The following is a 21,243-nucleotide window of genomic DNA, read 5'->3' on the forward strand; positions in this document are numbered from 1 at the left end:
GCAACACAATCTTTGTACCCCATTTTGTTTATATATTGCCTGATCAGATTTAATTCACCAGACTACCTGGTTTTGACTGGATCCAAATCTGATTAAGCCAATTTGGCCACAGGTAAGATAATAATACTAACAAACAAATAATTTAATTTCATAGTCTTAGGATAGCATGCTATATTAGGACTGCTTGTGTGAATTTTTATCTTCACAAACCTATATAACACAACAGTATGGAGTACAGTACTATATCATATAGCAGTGTTACTGACCTCACTTTCTACCATCTGCCTAAATGCATATACATTGACAGTGTATTATACAATAAACAGACTCACAATAGAAGACATTAGCCTGTCTAAAGATGTTACTTCATGACTTGTTTCACGGTTAACACAGTGGAGAGAAAGCACTGTTTCAGCAACTAAAGGCTTTTCCCTATACAGCATATTGGCTCTTTCAGAAAGTAAAAAGGAAAATGCAAAGTGTGTACACACTTAGCTTTTGAAAAGCCTGCAGGTGAAACGCCTGGAAGATGAATAGCAGATCCTGTAGTAGAGGTAGTGATCAGAAAAGCTTCTGAAAAGCTTGCAGGTGAAACGCCTGGAAGATGAATAGTAGGTCCTGCAGGGGTCGTGATCTGAAAAGCTTCTGAAAAGCTTGCAGGTGAAACGCCTGGAAGATGAATAGCAGGTCCTGCAGGGGTCGTGATCTGAAAAGCTTCTGAAAAGCTTGCAGGTGAAACGCCTGGAAGATGAATAGCAGGTCCTGCAGGGGTCGTGATCTGAAAAGCTTCTGAAAAGCTTGCAGGTGAAACGCCTGGAAGATGAATAGCAGGTCCTGCAGGGGTCGTGATCTGAAAAGCTTCTGAAAAGCTTGCAGGTGAAACGCCTGGAAGATGAATAGCAGGTCCTGCAGGGGTCGTGATCTGAAAAGCTTCTGAAAAGCTTGCAGGTGAAACGCCTGGAAGATGAATAGCAGGTCCTGCAGGGGTCGTGATCTGAAAAGCTTCTGAAAAGCTTGCAGGTGAAACGCCTGGAAGATGAATAGCAGGTCCTGCAGGGGTCGTGATCTGAAAAGCTTCTGAAAAGCTTGCAGGTGAAACGCCTGGAAGATGAATAGCAGGTCCTGCAGGGGTCGTGATCTGAAAAGCTTCTGAAAAGCTTGCAGGTGAAACGCCTGGAAGATGAATAGCAGGTCCTGCAGGGGTCGTGATCTGAAAAGCTTCTGAAAAGCTTGCAGGTGAAACGCCTGGAAGATGAATAGCAGGTCCTGCAGGGGTCGTGATCTGAAAAGCTTCTGAAAAGCTTGCAGGTGAAACGCCTGGAAGATGAATAGCAGGTCCTGCAGGGGTCGTGATCTGAAAAGCTTCTGAAAAGCTTGCAGGTGAAACGCCTGGAAGATGAATAGCAGGTCCTGCAGGGGTCGTGATCTGAAAAGCTTCTGAAAAGCTTGCAGGTGAAACGCCTGGAAGATGAATAGCAGGTCCTGCAGGGGTCGTGATCTGAAAAGCTTCTGAAAAGCTTGCAGGTGAAACGCCTGGAAGATGAATAGCAGGTCCTGCAGGGGTCGTGATCTGAAAAGCTTCTGAAAAGCTTGCAGGTGAAACGCCTGGAAGATGAATAGTAGGTCCTGCAGGGGTCGTGATCTGAAAAGCTTCTGAAAAGCTTGCAGGTGAAACGCCTGGAAGATGAATAGCAGGTCCTGCAGGGGTCGTGATCTGAAAAGCTTCTGAAAAGCTTGCAGGTGAAACGCCTGGAAGATGAATAGCAGGTCCTGCAGGGGTCGTGATCTGAAAAGCTTCTGAAAAGCTTGCAGGTGAAACGCCTGGAAGATGAATAGCAGATCCTGCAGGGGTCGTGATCTGAAAAGCTTCTGAAAAGCTTGCAGGTGAAACGCCTGGAAGATGAATAGTAGGTCCTGCAGGGGTCGTGATCTGAAAAGCTTCTGAAAAGCTTGCAGGTGAAACGCCTGGAAGATGAATAGCAGGTCCTGCAGGGGTCGTGATCTGAAAAGCTTCTGAAAAGCTTGCAGGTGAAACGCCTGGAAGATGAATAGCAGGTCCTGCAGGGGTCGTGATCTGAAAAGCTTCTGAAAAGCTTGCAGGTGAAACGCCTGGAAGATGAATAGCAGGTCCTGCAGGGGTCGTGATCTGAAAAGCTTCTGAAAAGCTTGCAGGTGAAACGCCTGGAAGATGAATAGCAGGTCCTGCAGGGGTCGTGATCTGAAAAGCTTCTGAAAAGCTTGCAGGTGAAACGCCTGGAAGATGAATAGCAGGTCCTGCAGGGGTCGTGATCTGATGTTCAGACGTTCTGGACATGCTTATTGGGCTCTGCAGAGGAGAGAAGACAAGTAATTCAATGTAAGTTAAACAAGTTGAACAATATTTTTAAGGTCTAAAAAAACCCACTAAAAAGTATTTGCAGTACATTGCTTAACAGCAGTATGCTGTAAATGCTATTTAATCCACTTTACGCACATGTAAAATCAGACAACACAACTGCACAGACTTTAAACAGCTTCAGTGCTCTTGCAGAAAACACAAAAAATGCCTCTGTGGCGTATGAAATGGCATTATATTCTAATGACATGTAATGGTACTGCAGTTCTAACGAATTCACATAACGATCCAGTCTGAACACACAAGCAAACTGTGCTCACCTTACACACCAGTAAGCTTTAACTACTAACAATCCTGCTCTTAAACCTCTTCCAAAACATTCTGCCATCACATATATTTCACCGATTCAAATCTTGTAGCGTACCTACACAACAGTAAGGGGCATATTCATAACTTGCCAGTAAATGCATAGCACCCCAATGCAAATAGTGACATGATAATTCTTTCTGAATATGGCCCAACTGTTTTCACAATTGTCAAAAGACAAGGCTGTGTAGTTGCAGCACTTTCCAGAACATTAAGGTCAGCAAATATACACATTTGACTAGCTCTTCATATGTGTTGCAGTGGCTTGACCAAGACCTTGTGCTACCAGAAGATGACCACAGTTACCACTGTTGGGATAAGACCTGAACTTTGTTAGATTAGGAAGGCGTTTGCAATGCTGATAGTATCAATGCATTCATGTTTACCTTTTTAGAAAGCTGCTGAGGCCCACGGCAAAGAGCAAGAAAGCAGAGACTTTATTGTTAGATTCCACTAATAAGTCCTAGCTAGCGGTGCTCAAGTAGAGACAGCTGTGTCTTGTCCAGTGTTAAAGATGTTGGTGAATTGGGCCACTATGCACATCTACTGTAGTATATGACACATCATGTGGCCACATAAATGGGAATTTATGGGAATTTTTACATTCTGAGTGTGCATTCTCAAAGCATGGCTAGCTGGATTAATCTTCTATATATATTAATTAATGTTCTCTCTGAGTGGTAGCAAAAACTATCAATGAATAACATTAATATGACGAAATTACAAGCAACTAGTAAAATGCATCTGTGTTAACATATCACCTTCACAGGACTTGGTAAAAACAAGAAAGCAAAATTAAGGTTAAATAAATTAGTCTGACGGTTCAATGTAGTACTGCCAGATTTACAGGTTCAATCTCCTAGCATGGAAATCACTATACACATACAAAAGAATTCAAAGGCCCAGTCGTGTGCTGCTAGTTTATTATCTCACCGAGTGCAATAGCCAACATGTTTAAAATATTTAAATATAGCATCTGTATAAGGCTGATTCTTTTTTGTAACCTCTCAGTTTTTCTATAACTATCAACTTTGCTTGCCAGGCCCCTTTATATCAACTTGGCAGTTTTGGATGATTTAGTATGGAGACATTCTGCCCACTGGTGGTAATTAATAGAATGACATGCTTAGAATCTTATAAGAACAAAGCAAACCATACTACATCTTCCTCCATATTGGACTACTACTGTACATAGCTGCTGGTGAACACAATAAGAGCTTAAGAATGTACCTATACTCACTTAACACCCAAATCAATCCCCGGGGGATGGGCTGTTCTAATCTGTACTTTACCCATGTTCAGACCCTCAGCTGTAATTCCTGTTTAAACAACAGTGCATAGTACCATAGTATCAGTGCTTATAAAGAGCCTTCGGAGTCAGACACAGTAACAAGCCTTATCAGCAGTTGCACCCTGGATGACTGCTGTGTGCGCCTCGGTGAGCCATATATATATATATATATATATATATATATATATATATATATATATATATATATATATATATATATATATAGATATAGATATAGATATAGATATAGATATATAGATAAAGCTGCTCCTCATTAGCAAACAGGCCGGTCACCATCAGGCCAGTTTCCAAGGGCCAGCCAGGCAGGCAGTGAATAAGTACAATCCGGTCACTTCATACTGAGAAGCAATCACACTCAAAGCAAGGCAGAAAAGGAGTCTAGTACATTATTATTTTTAGAAATGTGGTTTTGTACTCAGTTTGTATTAGACTTGGTTCCAGGTCTCCCAATCTGGTTACAGACTGAATACTCTTTTTTCAGGTTTACAGGGAATGCTGACTTTTTTGTACAATGTAATCCAGTCAAGGGTCCCTTGTGAAAGAGCAGAAAAGGAATGGGGTTATCCCGCTTAACCTCAACTTCTTCACATCATCATTCGTACTGATTCTCCTTTGAGCAAGGAATGTTCACCAAACCCTTAAATTGGGTGCTTGTTTGATCTTACAATAGCAGTGGTGAGAGAGAAGACAGATCGCTCAGCATCTTCAGTCACTTCGTACAGGTGGGGCTTTGTCCCATATAACAGATGCAATTACATGTTCTCTGTTATGGAGTGACATGGAGAACAGGCCAGGAATATGCTGCACCCAAGAGGCAGACTGACGCATCTATATCCCACCTCCTCCCCCAGGGCAAGATGAGTTGTACTAACCATTCCTCCTCTACTTCATGCTGTGGTGATGACTGGAGATCAACGATCCTCCTCCACCACCACGGATGGTGTGGGCAGCTGTTGGTGAGGATGCTGGGAAATGCCCAGGACGAATAGGCTTGGCTACAGAATAGAAGGAAAACAGCCATTGTCAAATTCAACACTGTAGGAAAATATATACTGTGTACTGAGCAGCACCAGCAGTAGATCTGTCAGGGAAAAAGAGTTTCTTCTTCATTAAGAATTTCTTAGCATTTCAAGATGCAGTGTACCGGAGTCATTATGGGACCTAGTTTGAAAGGGTCCATTATTCTGAGTTAAGTGAAAACGGAAATCTGTGTATTGGCTTAAGCGTTGTGTTCAAGTTTTTCATCAAAATCAGAATAAGCCAATAAAGCAAACCACCTAAACTTAACAACTTTAGTGTGTTTTACACACATAACAATTGATATTTTACTATGGATTGAGGGTGAAGCAGCTTGTGAATTTACTTGTCTGTGCCCTAGGATTGCTATTGCTCTTGCCAATTCGAACGTACTGGAGAAAACACAGCAACCTGCACCCAAAGGAGGTATGACGCATCAGGACGCTTGTAGCGCTCTTATTGGGGAATCTAGAAACTGTAGATGTTGTCTCTGGTAGTACCTGTAAGAGTCAATAGAGGGCGCTAGCAGAAGTGGTGGCTAGTCTTACCGATCTGAGCGGAGTGCCCTCGCCTGGCCATGTTCTTGGCTCTCACGGCTTCCTTGATCCGGTCCACCTCCTGTTGGTAGCGCTTCCGGTCCTTCATGGTGTTTTCTTTGGCCTCCTTCAGTGCACTCTCAAGGGCCTTGACTCTCTCAGCTGTAGCTCGGAGACGTTTTTCCAGTTTAGGAAGCTCACAACGCAGATCTGCATTGTCACGTACCAGCTGCGACAAAACAACAACAACAACAACAACAAAAAGACATAAAAGGGGGGCGCCACATGAAAGCAAGCTTATCTGTGAAGGCAGATTTTCAAAATCTGGGGAGTTCGTGACATGCAAACAATCCTCCCAGAAGCGATTCAGCTCTTGACTGAAGTGGAAATTGATGCCTTTGCTTATTGTGCTGAAGCACAGATACACACCTTTCTAAAATATTGGCATATGCGATACCAAAAAAGATAGCGAAATGCAATATGCAAGGTTACTGTCTCTTCTAGTTATAACTACTAGCCTAAAGAGGTCCTATGGTTTTATTCAACGATTTTGCTAAACACTTTGTAAATGTATAGCTAAGTGGGTCTTTTTAGTGTTTGCGATGGTGGCAGCGTAATTTAGCTCTTAATCCATTCCATTGATTACACCACAGTTACCAAAACAGAGATTGCAACAACTAGAATTGATGAGAACACTGATCACTTTATCAATATCCACGTAGTCGAAATCTAAATAAATCCAAATAAATGTTCTAGTTTCACACAAATTGTTTATCCTATTGATCAACAAAGCTTTAGTTAACTGATTTATCACCCTTTAATTCACTTGGCTCGGCTTTCCTGCCACTGCCATATTAAAAAAGCAATTAGCACACACCATATTGGTTCTAGGTTAGATTTTAACCATTTTGATTGACCTTATCACATGTTTATGCCATATGGTATAGTCAGCATAATTATTATAACCTTATGTTGGATGAAACTACCTACATGTACTAAGAATCAAAACATTCCCCTTGTACGGGCATGTGGCAAAGTGACTGTCCTGCACAATGGTGAATTAGTGTTGGTGTAATTTGTTTGTGGAAATTGGTTTATTGTGTGTCTTTTTGGAGTTGATTTGTGTGACTAAATTATTGTTTACAGACAGGCGCTCGATTGAGACTTGCTGCCTGCTAGGCTTGGTTGAGGGGAAGGGCAGCAAGTGATTGGCTGTGCTGGTCCTCAATCAGCAGGTGGGCGGGTCTTGACCGAGTGTCTATTAGCATAAAAACATCCGGTGGCGACAGCTCTGGGAGACTGCAACGCCATGCTACAGAGGGGAGCTGCGTACACTCAGGAGGAGAGCGTCCGCCCTGCAGGATCAACAGCTACGCAACCCTGAAACTGCAAGCGGTGCTTGTGAAGGCAAAGCCCAGCCAAGGCCGTATGAAGCAGCAGGAGTTGTCGTATGAATACCAGCTCATCAGTAGGTTAGTTTAGGGGATAGTGATCCCATGTAATGTATAGCAAGGGTTACGTAGTGTAGTCGGTTCCTGGAGCGGGACGCCTCGTTTATAAGGCTAGCGCTCGCCCTGTGTGGCACCTTTTATTTGTAGTTTGTACTGTATTTTATTTTGCCTTTTACACAGCTTGCTGTATATGTTCTCTGTGCACATGAGTTCTTTGTTTACTTTCTGTTTGCATTAATAAATCCTGCGCACCTGTGCCGGCATTTCAACTCCAACTCCATGTCTCTGTCATGCATATCAGTGGCTACCCACACACGTGACACAAGCACCCTGTCACAGGGCACATCAAGCGACGGCTCTTTCTTCATACCTGTTTGTGAACTTTTGTAAGCTGCTCCAGGTTGTTCTCAAGAAAGGAAATTTTCTGTTTCTGTGCTGCGCTCCCCCCTCCATCATCGCAGTCCAGTTCAGCGCTCTGAGCAGAGGTGCAAGAAAAGAAAACTAAACTCGACTGAATTAATGCACTCTATGGTATTAGTATATCCGATTCTCATCCTTTAAATGTTCCTCAGCACATACTGAAACAATGTCTCGGGATATGTATTTGATGTGGATTTATAAAACTCCAATAGTTTTATTTTAGAGGCCAGCTAGCCAATAACCATTAAGCTTCACCGTGAACAAGCAACAGTGTGGGGGCTTGACTGTCAACAATTATCTGAACAGAAATTATGAACAAACAGTATTCCTCTCACGTATGGCTTGGTGGGTGATGTCAGACCAAGAAATACAGGCAACACAAGTACTGCAGGGTGAGACGCAAATGCGCTCTTATTTATAAAACAAACTAATACAATAGTTAAAACAGAAACAAAGCAAAATGGCTCAAGGGCCAAACAAACAAACACAAACACACTCACAGAACAACACAAGTATGATGCGGGTTTAAAACCAGAACTCGTAGCAATTGTCTTTTAGATTCTCTCTCTTTCTGTCAGCGATCTCGTTCCTCATAACACCGAACAACAACTCAACAAAAGCTGCTTGTTTATAGCGTGGTCGAGAGATTAACTGGTTATCAATTAGCTTATCTATCCTGCAACCATATTCCGCACAGGCATTCTAATAAGCGCGGTCGACAGCCAATCTGTCAAAAAATTATTAGCTGCCGACCACACATTCTCACAGGATGTATTTTGGCAGAGATGAGAAGCAAACATCGTCCCTGTCAACTATATTTAACTAAAATAACAATACAAATACATTAAACAATAACAATAATGCCATAACAGAAGAAATAAACATGTGGGCGAGGTGTACCCTGTCACAATTCCATATAAAAGAGAGGTGTGTTTTAATTATATAAAAAAACAAGAAATTGTCTTCTTTTGAGAGCATTTTGTAAATTATTTACAGTTGAGCTTGTGATGAAAAAACTGTTTAATTGGTGCAAGCCACTAGCCAGCTAGGCAATAACTACTAAGTCTGGCATCCTATATCAAACCCATAAGAAAATAGTGACTTACTTTCTTGACGCGAGTCGTGAGGTCTTGAACAAAAAGTCTACGGAGGTTGTGGAGTGTCTGGAGCTCCTTGGCCTGACAGAATAAGACAGAGCTAGTTAGTTGCTTCATGGGGTACAGGAACAAAGGTTACCTTTCAGCAAGCTTCAAGTTTGCGACAATTGCATTAACAGACTGAACATTTAAAGACTGCTAACTTGCTATTATGGGCCTGGTTAAAATCCCAACCTCAATCTGAAAGCTCTTGTCCGGTTTATGTCAAAGCTAACCCCTGTCCTGTTTGATGTACAGTTGTGATATTAAGAACTCCAGACTATTAGGATTTTGTGTCCTTCTTACCACAGTCTCTTCTAGGCCTTTGAGGTCCTGCTTCGCTAGCTCCCTTTTGTCATTAAGGATACTGAAAGAAAGAAAAACAGCTACAATGTGATAAAAGTTGTTTGAACATCTCATTATCACTTACAGGACCGTGCCGTATCCTTAAATATGGGAAACACAAAGATGGTACAGATTTTCTTCCCATCAGCTGGTCATAACAAAGCATTTCTATTCTTGCAGCTGCTGATCTGGCTATTGAACTAAGGTGATTGAATTGAGAGACAAGAATGTATCTGTAAACACGAACATGAGTTTCTGCAGCTCCATGTCCTTCTCCTGCTCATCAATCTTCAGTTTATCATAATCGGAGATGAGTTTTTTATGCTCCAGCTGCAGTTTCTGATTCAAGCTGGAATAAAAAAAAACAAAATAAAACAGATATCTTGCATGATACAACAGATCAACATGTATTTTGATTCATGTATACATGCCAAATAAAAATATATATTTTCTGTAGAACAAAACATAAGCCGCGCACACGGGTTATGACGGTTTTGTTAGTCAGTATCTGGAATAAATGGGGCCTGACTTTCAACTGGTAGTCATTTCCGTAAAGCAGATCCCGTTTCTTACTCTTTGAGCTCATCGATGATTCTCTGCTTGTCCTCGATCTCATCACGCAGCCTGGACAGCTGCTTCTGGTGGACCTCTCTGTGACTCTCCATCTGTTTCTCCAGGGTCTCCTGAAGAGGAGTAGAGTGATAGTAGGTCAGCTCTGAAGTGGGTCAAACCCAACACCACCAAGGTAGCAGTACTGAAATATGTTCAGGAATTACAGTAGACAACACTTTCAGCCTCTCTGCCATGGGAATTAATAAGGTAATGAGGTGATTGTAAATCACTGCTTAGTGTCACTAATGTTTTAACCCTGAACCTAGAACACAAAGAATACCAGTAGAGAGGGGTCCTTGAGGAGCTGATGTAACTCAAAGTGTACATTTTATTAATGGTCATAGAAAGCATTTTCATTTAATTATTTAAAACAGAAGCGCTAGGATTATGTACATTAGTGCTATTATGGTTTCAGTGATTTCCTTTTTGTTTCATATTACCTTCCTCTCCACAGCATCCTGGAGCAAGGTCATGTGTTCCTTCTCTTTGTCCATAACTGACACTTTGTGCATTGCATCTGCTAAAATAAAACAGTAATCTCAGCTTTGAACCCCTTTATATCTTTATATTTATATTTCTAATGCCACTAAATTAAACACTACGACCTCTTTGGAAATCCAACCAGGGCTTCTTTGTCCTCAGAGAAGGGACATAAGCATAAGCAGATTGCTCCAAGAGCACACTTTAGACCTGCCCCAACAGGGGGTGAGGAAGCAGTTCATTCTGCATGCCTATCCGATCTAACGTCCCCAGTGATAATTGTTGATAACACTCATTTAACACGTGACCAAAGTGCTCCAGAGTGAAAGCCTAGTTTATTAACCCACATGCAAACAGCCAACATCTCCTCAGATCCCCTTTGTTACCTTGGGCATTGAGCTTGGCCAGCTCCTCTGTGAGGGCGTCCTGCGACTCCTCAAGCTGTCTCTTCTTCTGCTCCACATTCTGCATGTAATCTGTCAGGGACTTGATTTTAGCTTGGTGCTGTCATGAGTAAACCAATACAAAAATCAGATTAACAACACAGCAGCTAATGGGGTTTTAATGCATCAGACTAACTGGAAACAAACAGCTGTCCCACCTAAGTGAACATTTTAAGTACCACACTCGCTTTCTTTTTTTTTTTTAAATAGTTTTCAGATCTATCAGTAGCAAACTTCCCAGTGAGTGATAACTTTCTTTGGTTGAAATCAGCCCTTCTCATTTTGTAGATATTAAGGAGCAGTTACTAGAACCAGACAGGCATTCACCTGGTAATCTGAGCAGACAAATGCTGGTATATAACGCAGTACCCCTCCTCAGCCACTAGAGGGGGTGAAAACCCTCCCCTTGGCATTCCTGCAGGCTGTACTGCTGGCCTCACCTGGGAGATGAGGAGTTGACAGGAAGCCAGTTCCTTCTCGTTGATCTGCATCTTCCGGGTCGTGTCAATCTGCGAGGTCTCCAGCTGCTTGCTGTGGTTCACCAGCGACTTGACCTCTGACTTCATCTTGCTGATGTAGAGACGAGCCATGGTGAACTCCTCCTCTATGACACCGTTCACCTCAGTCATCTAAATACCAGGAGAGACACCACAATGACATCACAATGATATCACAATGACTCACTCCTGGCCTGGCTCCAGGAATACTTGAGAGTGCAAGGTCAGTTAGCAGGCAAGTGATTATTCCCTCAACGAACCAGAAAACTGTTTTGGGTATGAAGGTTTTTTCTTTCAATAGTGTTTTTGCTCTTTATTGTATGTTGATGTGAAAATGACAGCTTGACTGGCTGAGATAATTGTCAGGTTTGTACTAATCCCCAAGATAAAAGCGCAATGTTTAACACATGTGGAGTGATTCTTGTAAAATACATTCATCTTTAGTTCATCTTTATCTAGCAAGGATTTTGCAACAAGGGAAATTAGTTTGGTTTATTAATTGGACATTAATTGGTGAGTCGACATAATAAAAAAACAAATCACTATATCCTTAAGAAGGGCATATGCAAACACACATTTGAAATCTAATAAATCTAGTAGTTTTGTTAAAATCTTTGTAACTTATTACCATATACAGGCATCCTAGAAATACTCTAACACCAGTATTGCAACAACAACAGTACTGTGCTTTAATGGTATTGTTAAACAGTTTAATTTATTTAAACATGAATACATACTAATTTAAACTGTGATGGTCAAAGCAACTTAAACACATATAGTTGCAAGTGAGTAATGCAGTCTAACTTAATACCAGCAGAGGGCACTATTTCTCTTACTTGGCTGTTGCTGCTTTATAATCTACTACTTGTGCCAAACCAGGCCAGTCGGTAAGGTATGAATTATTAGCCTGTGGTTCCAGACACTGGAAATCTCTTGTGTTTAGAGAGCAGATGGCAGTCCTCACCACTTTGATGTCATTGGTGCCGATGATGCCCCCGATCTCAGTGAGGTCCTTCAGCAGGAGGTTCAGGATCTCAGCCGCTCTCTTTTTCTGGTGCTTGCTCAGTTCTTGAAGTTGGTTCAGCTCGCGCTGGACCGCCCAAAGGCACGTCTACCAAAACAAAAGCAGAACACAGTGTACTGTACACCGACTACAGATATCAGATAAAATGCTGGTCTGACCTGTACACAGAAAGCAAGAAGATACCAAAACTCATCCTGGGGAGTCGTTGATGTAAGGCTGCAATCTCAACCAACGATTTGTGAATGTTCTCATATGTTGTTACTAAGTGTTTAATCAATGGGTGCATTGAAGGTACGATATGAATGTGTAAATGACAGAAATAGAACCAGAAATGTGTCTAGAATGAGAAGGGTCTAAAACACAAAAGTGTTTACAAATATGTTTCCATGAGAATCAGATTAAACTGACGAGAGAGTAGGAAACAACTTCTTTATCCCTAATGTAGTCAATTGTATGCGCACACAAGGAAGTCCTTGATTTTTTCTGGATTTCAAACAGAGGGAGCATATACAAAACCAAATCTATTTGGATATTTTTGTTTTGCTGCCCCCACTGTGTGTTCCAGATCGCACCCCGCCGCTGCTCACTGTTTTCTGGGCGAGCTCATCGGCGAGCTGCTCGTTGGCCTGGGTCCTGTCCTCCACCTCCTGGGATTTCTGATCGTAGTTGACAGCCAGCTCCTCCAGGGCCTGCAGCACCTCCTTCACCTCGTCCTTCGCGGCCTCGTTCTCCATCTGCAGCCTCGCCAGGTCCTCCTGGATCTTCTCATAGTCCCGCCTCGTCGACGCCAGCAGCTGCGCCACATACACACAAGAATGGGGATGTCAAGAAAGTTATGCACTTGCACTGCATGCAGTTCCAATAATGAACAGCATTCAGTTCCAATAATGTACAGCATGCTGTTCCAATCCCTCCAATTATGTTGTAAAAAACAAAAACAGTGCTGGCTTTTTATAAGCAAACAAGTTCAATTTCGTTTTTAATAAAAATCTTCATAATTTAGAGTTTACTACAATGGCTAAATATAAACATTAAAGGGCAGTATAAACAAATTGATGAATTGTTCAAAAATCTTAAAGTTAGAGAATAAAATGTGCCTCAAATTGGCTTACCTCAACCACTAGAGAAAGACGGCTGCTATCAGATGAGTGAGAGCTTTATTCCTATTGCAGGCACTGCAGTTATGTATTAACTGTATATCTGCAATACTGTATTGTGTGTTTTTATGTGTGCATTAGGGCAGGGATAGACAAAAGTCATTATGAGCTTTAACATTTAGATTGCAATTTTCCTGTCTTACCAGTGTCCTTGTTTGGCTCCTCTGAGCGAAATGCTGGATGAGTAAAACGACAGCCTGGAGTTACTGGCTCAGTAAAAGCTTTACACGCTAATGGCATGATTCACAGTTCCTTGCATTTATTTTTAGATCAGGCTGGGAGTTTGGAGCTGGAGTTGGAGTAAAGGTCATCATAAAGCTTAGCCATCACCAGAGCTCTTGCTATTACTTTAAAACAAGGTTTCTTTGATAAGCAGGAAATTCAATTGTTTGCTGTTCTTTGAATGCAAAACTTTCCGGTAGGTGCCAGCGATCCTAACACAGATGTGGGAAGCGACAGAACCCATCCAATTCACAGGAAGTGAGTGACCAGGAACCCAGTACCATGCACATGCCAGCCCAGAACTCAACCACATACAACATAGCCAGGCTCTCTTAGACAAGCAGTTACAGACCTGAGGTATTGCTTTCTTGTGTACTACCTCAGTTACACCACAAGGGTCAGTCTCACTTGCGACCGCCCTTGAAACCCTACACTGGCACATGTACAAACATATTTACACTGTTCCTATATTATATAATGAGGGAGCACCTCTGTAAATATTTATATATGTAAAAAAATAAATAAAATGATCATGTATTTTAAAATGACTCTCTTGTGTTTTTATACTGTGGATCTGGGTTGAACTTAATCATTTACAACAGTAACCCCCAGAAGCTCTTAGACAATCATAAATAATCAAATCCTGGTTCAGAAACAAGATTAGCAATCTTGGTTATCTTACCTCATCTTGGTCTAGCATCTGCTGTTTCAGTTTCTCGGCCAATTGGCTCTGCTGGTTAATCTCGTCATCCTGCAACACAAGAGAAACCAATTCAGTTTAAAGCACCAACAACAAAAACCATCTTCCCTCTACCTTCCTAACAGATCTTTAAACAAACACACAAGTAAGACGTAAATGCCCAGGCACCAACACATCACCACACCAGTAGAGTACACACAGTTAAAGATCAACAAGCCACACTGCCGCCCAGATGCAGACCTTGTCATCGAGCTGTTTGTACAGGTTTGCGACTTCCTCCTCGTACTTGCTCTTCCCCTCCGCTGACACTGGGGCAATGGGAGGGGCCAGGTTGTCGATGATGGGAGTGTTATCACAAGGCTCCAGGTTCTTCTGATCCTCAGCACTCAGCTGCTCATCTTCGGGTACTGCCTCACCTATTGGAGGAAAAAAGTAAACTGAGACCATGAAACAAAACACAACATGAATAACAACGGTAATTTTACAGAAAACTCTAGGGCAATAAAAGATATGATAAGAGCAATGATATTAATGCTTCTAAAGTCTAGCCCTATGCATCTGTAAGTATGCAGGACACAGACCTGCCAAGCGAAAAGCAATGCCTGCACAGTTGAACTATGTGGAGGATTGTAAAATTCAAGCAGCAGAGGGGCATGGACACATGAATCACAGCTGCAGTTGCAGTGCCTCCAGAGGCTTCTATTGTGTAAAGCATCATGAAGATTCACCCTCACCCAAAGGGGTTTAATGGTTTTCAAGAAAAACATCTCAATTTCTCTTACAGACACTGCCACTCTGACTGGGGCCCGAAACTGCTGTTAATAAAAATCACAGCATTATCAGCTGACCTGCCCAGAGATACAATACAAAAATCTCGTAGTGTGTTTGTGCTACTGAAAGAAATATTTTAACTAATGTATAGCATGTTTTTACACATAGGTTTGACTGGGAGAGTCTAACTGAGATGCACCTATGATAACTGAGATGACATATGTGCAGTGGTACGATTCAAACCTAGGATTAAGATGCAATGACCCCTAGTAATAGAGGTTATATTGAAGAAACAACAAAGATCTCTGTGGATCTGTCTGCTTCTTATCAGGGATGAGCAGCAGGCAAGACCAAAAGGTAGGGCTGTTATTTTTTTTTAAATTTTTTTATTTTTTTATAAAGCTGCTATTACTGACATGCTTTGTTGATGCAGGGATTCAAATCGCAATTATTCTTTAGAAGAACCGGTTAAAAGTCCAATCTTTTAGATGGAGAAAAAATGATAACAATTGCTCCAGCTTTCAAGCCTAATAACATACAAACAAAAAAAAGCATAAAATGTGTAAATGCTGTAAATAAGCATTTGTATAATTGTGATCTAATATATATAAAAAAAAAAAAAAAAAAAAAAAAAAAACATGCTTAATTAAAAAAACATGTGATTAAAAATAAATCCATTTGGGCCATTATTGCTCCTTGCAATGACACTGGTAGCAAACAACAAGGATTGATGGCATCATATTAGGCCCTAGGCTTCTACATTCTTCTGGTTTCTACGGTAACCCTGCAGCACTGTAATCAAGATGTAAATCAATGTACTGCAGTGTTTCTGGGCCGAGTCATGGCCTGACAGCATTACAATGTATTCTACAGACAAAGTCTGTACACACTCCATAAACCTTAAAACAGTATTTAAGCAAAATAAACAGACATCTACCATAACTCAAAGGAAGATCTGATGGCCCCACAAATAGTGCAAACATCACTTTCATTAATAATCATATAGTTTCCATACACAGTAGTATTTATGTTTCCAACTATAATCTAAATGCAGTCATGAAATGGCCAGATGTCTAACTGTCATGACTTTTTTAGGGCTAAAAAAATAATAATAAATAACTAAACAAAATCAACTTATTACCTTTAAAATGTTTACTTTTTTCTGCATTTATGCGTGAAGTAAGCAACCACAGCCAAAAGCCATGGGACAATATTTAAAAACCACCCATCCACCTCAAAATAGGGTCAGCGACAGACACTCTCCCTCATAAAATGCCTGCAGCTGACTGGCATGTGTCATGTCACATTTGGAAAGCCAGTAACATGCTCCTACTGGACACATACTGAGACTGGGAGTGAAGCATCGCAGTGCGCTGGTAAATTCAACATTGCTGCTTCCAAAGAAAGAGTCTAGAGGTAAGAAATTACAGTGTGACTGACACCTGCGTTCCTCGATGAGAAAAGGGCTTTAAATTATGACTGTGACACAGTTTGTCAATTCCCTGCTTTGATGGGTGTTTCATTCACTATCGGTGTTGCACGTCACTGCATAGCCCTTTTCAAAAGGGGTTAGAAGAAAGTCTAAAGAGGTATGGGTAAGCATTCAATTATTTAAACAAGTTAAGGAAAACAACTCTCAAGCCTTTCCTTAAGGATTCATCTCCTATACATAACAGATGTCTAAAGCCAATGTGAACAAATTAACTGACAATAGTAATCACTATATATATATATATATATAAGATTCCAATGGAAAAAAAACCACCACTATGGTCCAACCTTTTTTCTCTGGCATAAACTATTGATTTAATTTATAATTGCATATGACTTTACAAATCTTTCTGTCCACCGTTATAAACTGCAGCTTTCACTCAAAACAAAGAGCAGTGGTTCTATTCTAAACTTCATTATAGCAATTACATCAGCAATACTCCTCTCAGAATTTCCTAATGGCCAATAACCTGCGCTGCTATTCCCGCGGGCCTCGATCCGTACTGAGGACTGAAATACATTTGCATAATAACAGCATTGTTGTACTGCTTCACTTGCTTACATGGCAATGGAAGACACCATGGGTGTGTACCATCAGTCTGATACTGCCTTAACATTAAACGATTAAAAAAAAAAAAAACTATAAATATGGACATTTCACTACCAATAGAACATATCCCATTAAAATTCTCCAATATTTGGGTACACAGGATTAAATTACACACAGAATCTATGTGTTGCTCTTTTTTGAGATCAGTGACATTTTTCCTGAACACTCATTTTAATCTTGAGGCGATGCATTTCTCAGTTTAGCTATTTCATCAAAGCAACACAATCTTTATAGAGATCATAGTCTATAAAAATGTCTCAAAGCAAGCACATAAGGGACATGGACAGAGTACGTTTTAATAGGCACAGGTTTGGGAAGTTCATAACTATCAGTTAAGACAACAATTGCTGATATTAAGTTAACGTCTCAATAAACCCAGAGTTCCAATGCCAATCCAATCCCAAAATGACCAATAAAAGTGCCCATTAGCCAGAAGACTCAGCTTACTTCACATCCACGAGCAAGAGAAGAGCCCTGTCTTACCGTTCCTCCAGCGATTTAACTCCAACTCCAGCTGCAGGATGACATTCTTCAGGCTCTTGCTCTTCTCCTTCTCCTTCTCATACTTCTTCTTCCACTCCTCTGCCGTCAGCTCCAGGTTCACTGATACTGTGTTTTTGATGGTCTTGGCTCTGTTTGCAGGAAAAAAGAAGTAGGATATTCACCAACACAAATCTCAAGGAATTTCAGTCAGGAAGTAGTCCTAAGAACCCATCGTTGTCACAAACAATTCAATTAGGATCAAAATGAGGGTATATAAATACAGAAAACAAAACACATATTGTGATTCAACTCACACTGACTTAAGGTCTGTTTTTTCTATGTGTTTATAAACATTCTTTTAGGTTTGAAAAATGAGATGAAACATCTAAGCCTCTCTAACACAGTTTAATAAACTGCAAGCTTCTATAGATTAATCAAAATAAACATTCCTCAAAACAGACATAAAAATTGTGAGAATGTTCAGTATAGATACACATTGAGATATTAGGGAGTTACTGGACCACCATAGTATGCATGAAAAGAGTAGGGGATGTCTACATTCCTTAATTAAAACTTTCATTAATTAGGATCTCATTAATAGTTTTGATATGATTAATTACATGATACAGCCTTTATTACTCTTAGCATCAGAAACCTTTCATGGCTTAGGGAATACTGTTGCTATTCAGTAAAATCTAATCTATAGCACTTTCTGCTTAAGAGAAATTAATTCCTTGTGAAGAACCGATATAAAAAGTCTTTCAGTGATAAGTGCCCACCTGAAATGCTCTAGTGAGCATCTGTCTCTGACCACATGTGCTTCTGATCAATGTAAAGCCTCACTAACTGGGTGGTACTGTACTTGTTCAACTCCCTGGGTTCAAACCGTTGTTACCACACCCACCCGATTCACACGTTTTGAGGGTGTGTTTGTGTATAATTATTTCATCAACAGTCTCTGATCCACAGCAGATTTGTAACAAGACAACAAACGAGGAACTTCAGCACTGAAAATAGAGAATTTCAGGAGGGTCAACCAGCCTTGATCCTTGGGCATACACAACTGGGTTTAACATTGTTAGGACTTTTATGGTTACAAATGATATGTAACCGTCTGTACTATATCCAAACAAATACACACAGCCTAAATCTATGGATTGCACGAAGTCAACAGCATCAACAGCAAATATTTAAAGAAAAAAAAGGGCCAACCATACCACTACATTAGTAATGTGCCATTCCAGAATTAGTTCAAATATTTAGGTAGGTCACAAAAACTATTTTAAAATGTATTCTCATGTTTGTATTTATTTACGCTCACAAGAATAACATGTACCATTTATACAACCTCAAGCAGAAAAAAATGAAGAAGAAATTAAAACTAAAATCTGACAAAAATAGGGAAGAATAAATTAAATGTTTAGAAAAAAACTTAATAATTGATATGCCACAGTCTTCTGCCCACTGAACACAGCAGATTAACTGAACAGGCATAAATTGAATAGGAAACACATAACTACAAATTACTAGGTACACGTTTATGTGTTTTTCATTGCAGTACAATGATTTCATGCCACCAATGGTAGAAAAGAAGGAAATGTGGCTGTATGAATAAATATAATAACAATCCTGAGACAAACCAAATAAAAACCAGCAAGCAACAGAGCAATGGCTGTTTGAGCATTTGGAATACAAACAGAACTTAAAACAGCAAACATTTATTCCTGTGCCCATAACAAAGCTCTGTTTGTCAACTGTTCCAAACAACCATTTCATTCTCTTCACACATCATTCCAGAACTGTCTCTTGGTTCAAGCTGCAGCATTGAAAATCGTGACAGTGTTTACACTTGCCAGTCAGACAGTAATATGCACAGAAAACAGCCCAATAGCCTAACACAATTCTTCCAAAATAACTAAGATGCCACAGCTCACTTGCTTTTGGTTTGATGGACACCAGGTGGATGCATGAATAAGGAAACTATTACATTGCCCTTGGGGTCAGAGCAATAGCTCAGAGTGATCTGTGTTATTTAAATAAAAGTGATACAACACAGTACCGAACTGCAGCAAATTACGATTCCATTATGCTGGTGTCCGTAATATAACTGGGGGAGCATAGAGCTTGTTTGAAACGTCCAAGTAAAAATAACTTAATGTATTCCAACAGCATTTCCCTCAAGTCTACAGTCACCTAAAACACTTCAGCGAGCAGCGGCTTGTGGATTTGGATTGTCAGAAGCTGAAAAAAAGCCCCCTAGCACATCTACTTTTAAATCTCAACTGTTGGAAAATGTCACCTCTTTTAATATCTGTAATACTTTAATCATTTTTTGAACAGTTCCTGTTGCTCAACCGATGAAACTTGTGAATCCAATATTACCAATTTTCAATTTAACTCAATGATTAAAGTGCACGTTTCCATTTACACTGTAAAGCTAGGGGAACACAAAGCCCCCTTTTCAGGAACAGTGACTTGAAACCTGGTTCCAGGAGGCAACTTTGCTATATCAAACCCCAAGTCTCCCCTGCTGTGCCATGCAGTGGCCTGAAACCTAGTCTCCTATGGGTTCTTCATCCAATAGCCTTGAAATATTATGTTGTAATGGATCTGTGAAACACCACATTGTCTATACAGAGCAATATCTAGTTGTTTTTTCTGCTGAAAAAGTGTGTTTGTCAGTTCTTGCTGTTACTGCTTAATAAAATCTAAATCATTTTTTCTTCAAACTGCAGCAGATTAAATAATAATGAAGGTTCATTTTCTTGTCCTTCTCAGTTGCTAAATAATAAATGGTCCAGCTGTCGTGCATTTACCCAATTAATCTGCATTACAAAACTAAACATCTAGAGAGTTACATACATAACGTGGTGGTTCAGTAGCTCTCCACATTAGCTATGTCAGCAACCGTATTTAACTGCAAGCTCTACACTCACAGGGGAGAGTCTTGGTTTTGTAAGGCCTGCTTCTGAATGATTTAACTAGTAAGAATCCCCACGCAGAACCTCATTGAGAGTTTGATTAACACTGTACTGCACAGCACTTTAAATATAGAGCACAAAAAAAGCAGTTTACAGTTTGCTAGTAATCCACTTTGTATCTTTTGCATCTTATCAAAGCTCCTGTCATTTTACAGAATGTTATGTACAGTATGTTAAACCAGAACATTTCCCAAGCTGCTACAGCAAATCACTGGAAAATGTGATGTATCCCCTCGATTCTTGTTGAAAGGTTTACATACATACTGTATATGTATTTATATAAATTCCTATATGGCACACCATATGATACTGTATGTTCCTATAAAATGTTATATTGCATTGAATAATATATGTAAACTGGTTTTGTGCTGGTAGAAGGATGAAAAAATAAATAAAAATAATGATACTTAAAGGCTAGGCAGTACTGATCTCTACACCACAGAAAAGCTGTTGTTGCCCTACAGGGGTTACAGCACAGAGCACTTAACATGATACAAGGATGTATGGATCTGACATGAAGACAGGTTAAAAATACTTTTTTTTTTTTTTTAACTCATACTGGAGAGAATAGTTTTAGCCTTCTGAGAATGCTATTTTTATTTTATGCTATTTGTATTTGTCTGTTTTTCACCTCACTGGAGAAACATTGACTACCAAATCAAACTATTTATAATTAAAAGACTGTGGCATAGGTGATTCTGCCCTTGGGTTAAAGTATCCATAATACTACAATACAGCACAATTTATTGCGGTAATACTATAGACTGACTAATTAGAAAAAAAAAAAAAACTGTGACGCTTCATGGCACACCACAACAACAACGAGCCAGAGAGCCTAGATAATTCATTTATGC

At 40.2% G+C, this 21,243-nt stretch overlaps 2 protein-coding genes across 2 annotated transcripts in view; both read right to left on the bottom strand.

Moving 5' to 3' along the window:
• Positions 1-2,238: 2,238 nt before the first annotated feature.
• Positions 2,239-17,935, bottom strand: LOC121323008 (kinesin heavy chain-like). The gene is made up of 17 exons (XM_041263716.1): positions 17,925-17,935; positions 17,409-17,557; positions 14,294-14,469; positions 14,036-14,104; positions 12,562-12,768; positions 11,915-12,061; positions 10,894-11,082; positions 10,397-10,514; positions 9,971-10,050; positions 9,492-9,601; positions 9,166-9,267; positions 8,880-8,940; positions 8,544-8,615; positions 7,388-7,492; positions 5,579-5,795; positions 4,886-5,008; positions 2,239-2,326 (listed from the first exon to the last, which is right to left on the bottom strand). Exons 1-16 carry the CDS (start codon positions 17,933-17,935, stop codon positions 4,896-4,898), a joined length of 1,926 nt encoding a protein of 641 aa, XP_041119650.1. The 3' UTR covers positions 2,239-2,326; positions 4,886-4,895.
• Positions 17,936-20,803: 2,868 nt separating this feature from the next.
• Positions 20,804-21,243, bottom strand: part of LOC121323009 (enhancer of polycomb homolog 2-like) — a 16,513-nt gene continuing 16,073 nt past the window's right edge. Inside the window, exon 13 of the mRNA XM_041263718.1 lies at positions 20,804-20,847. Within this exon, the coding sequence (XP_041119652.1) occupies positions 20,804-20,847 (44 nt within the window). The remainder of the gene's footprint in view (positions 20,848-21,243) is intronic.

This window comes from Polyodon spathula, chromosome 11, assembly GCF_017654505.1.
Source record: "Polyodon spathula isolate WHYD16114869_AA chromosome 11, ASM1765450v1, whole genome shotgun sequence".
Taxonomy (NCBI): Eukaryota; Metazoa; Chordata; class Actinopteri; order Acipenseriformes; family Polyodontidae; genus Polyodon; species Polyodon spathula.

Excerpts from the sequence above, each read along its gene's own strand:
- LOC121323008 (XM_041263716.1), bottom strand. Across the intron at positions 11,083-11,914 it reads GCACCAATGACATCAAAGTG|ATGACTGAGGTGAACGGTGT; the intron begins GTGAGGACTGCC and ends CCTGGTATTTAG. Across the intron at positions 10,515-10,893 it reads GTCAACTCCTCATCTCCCAG|CACCAAGCTAAAATCAAGTC; the intron begins GTGAGGCCAGCA and ends TACTCATGACAG.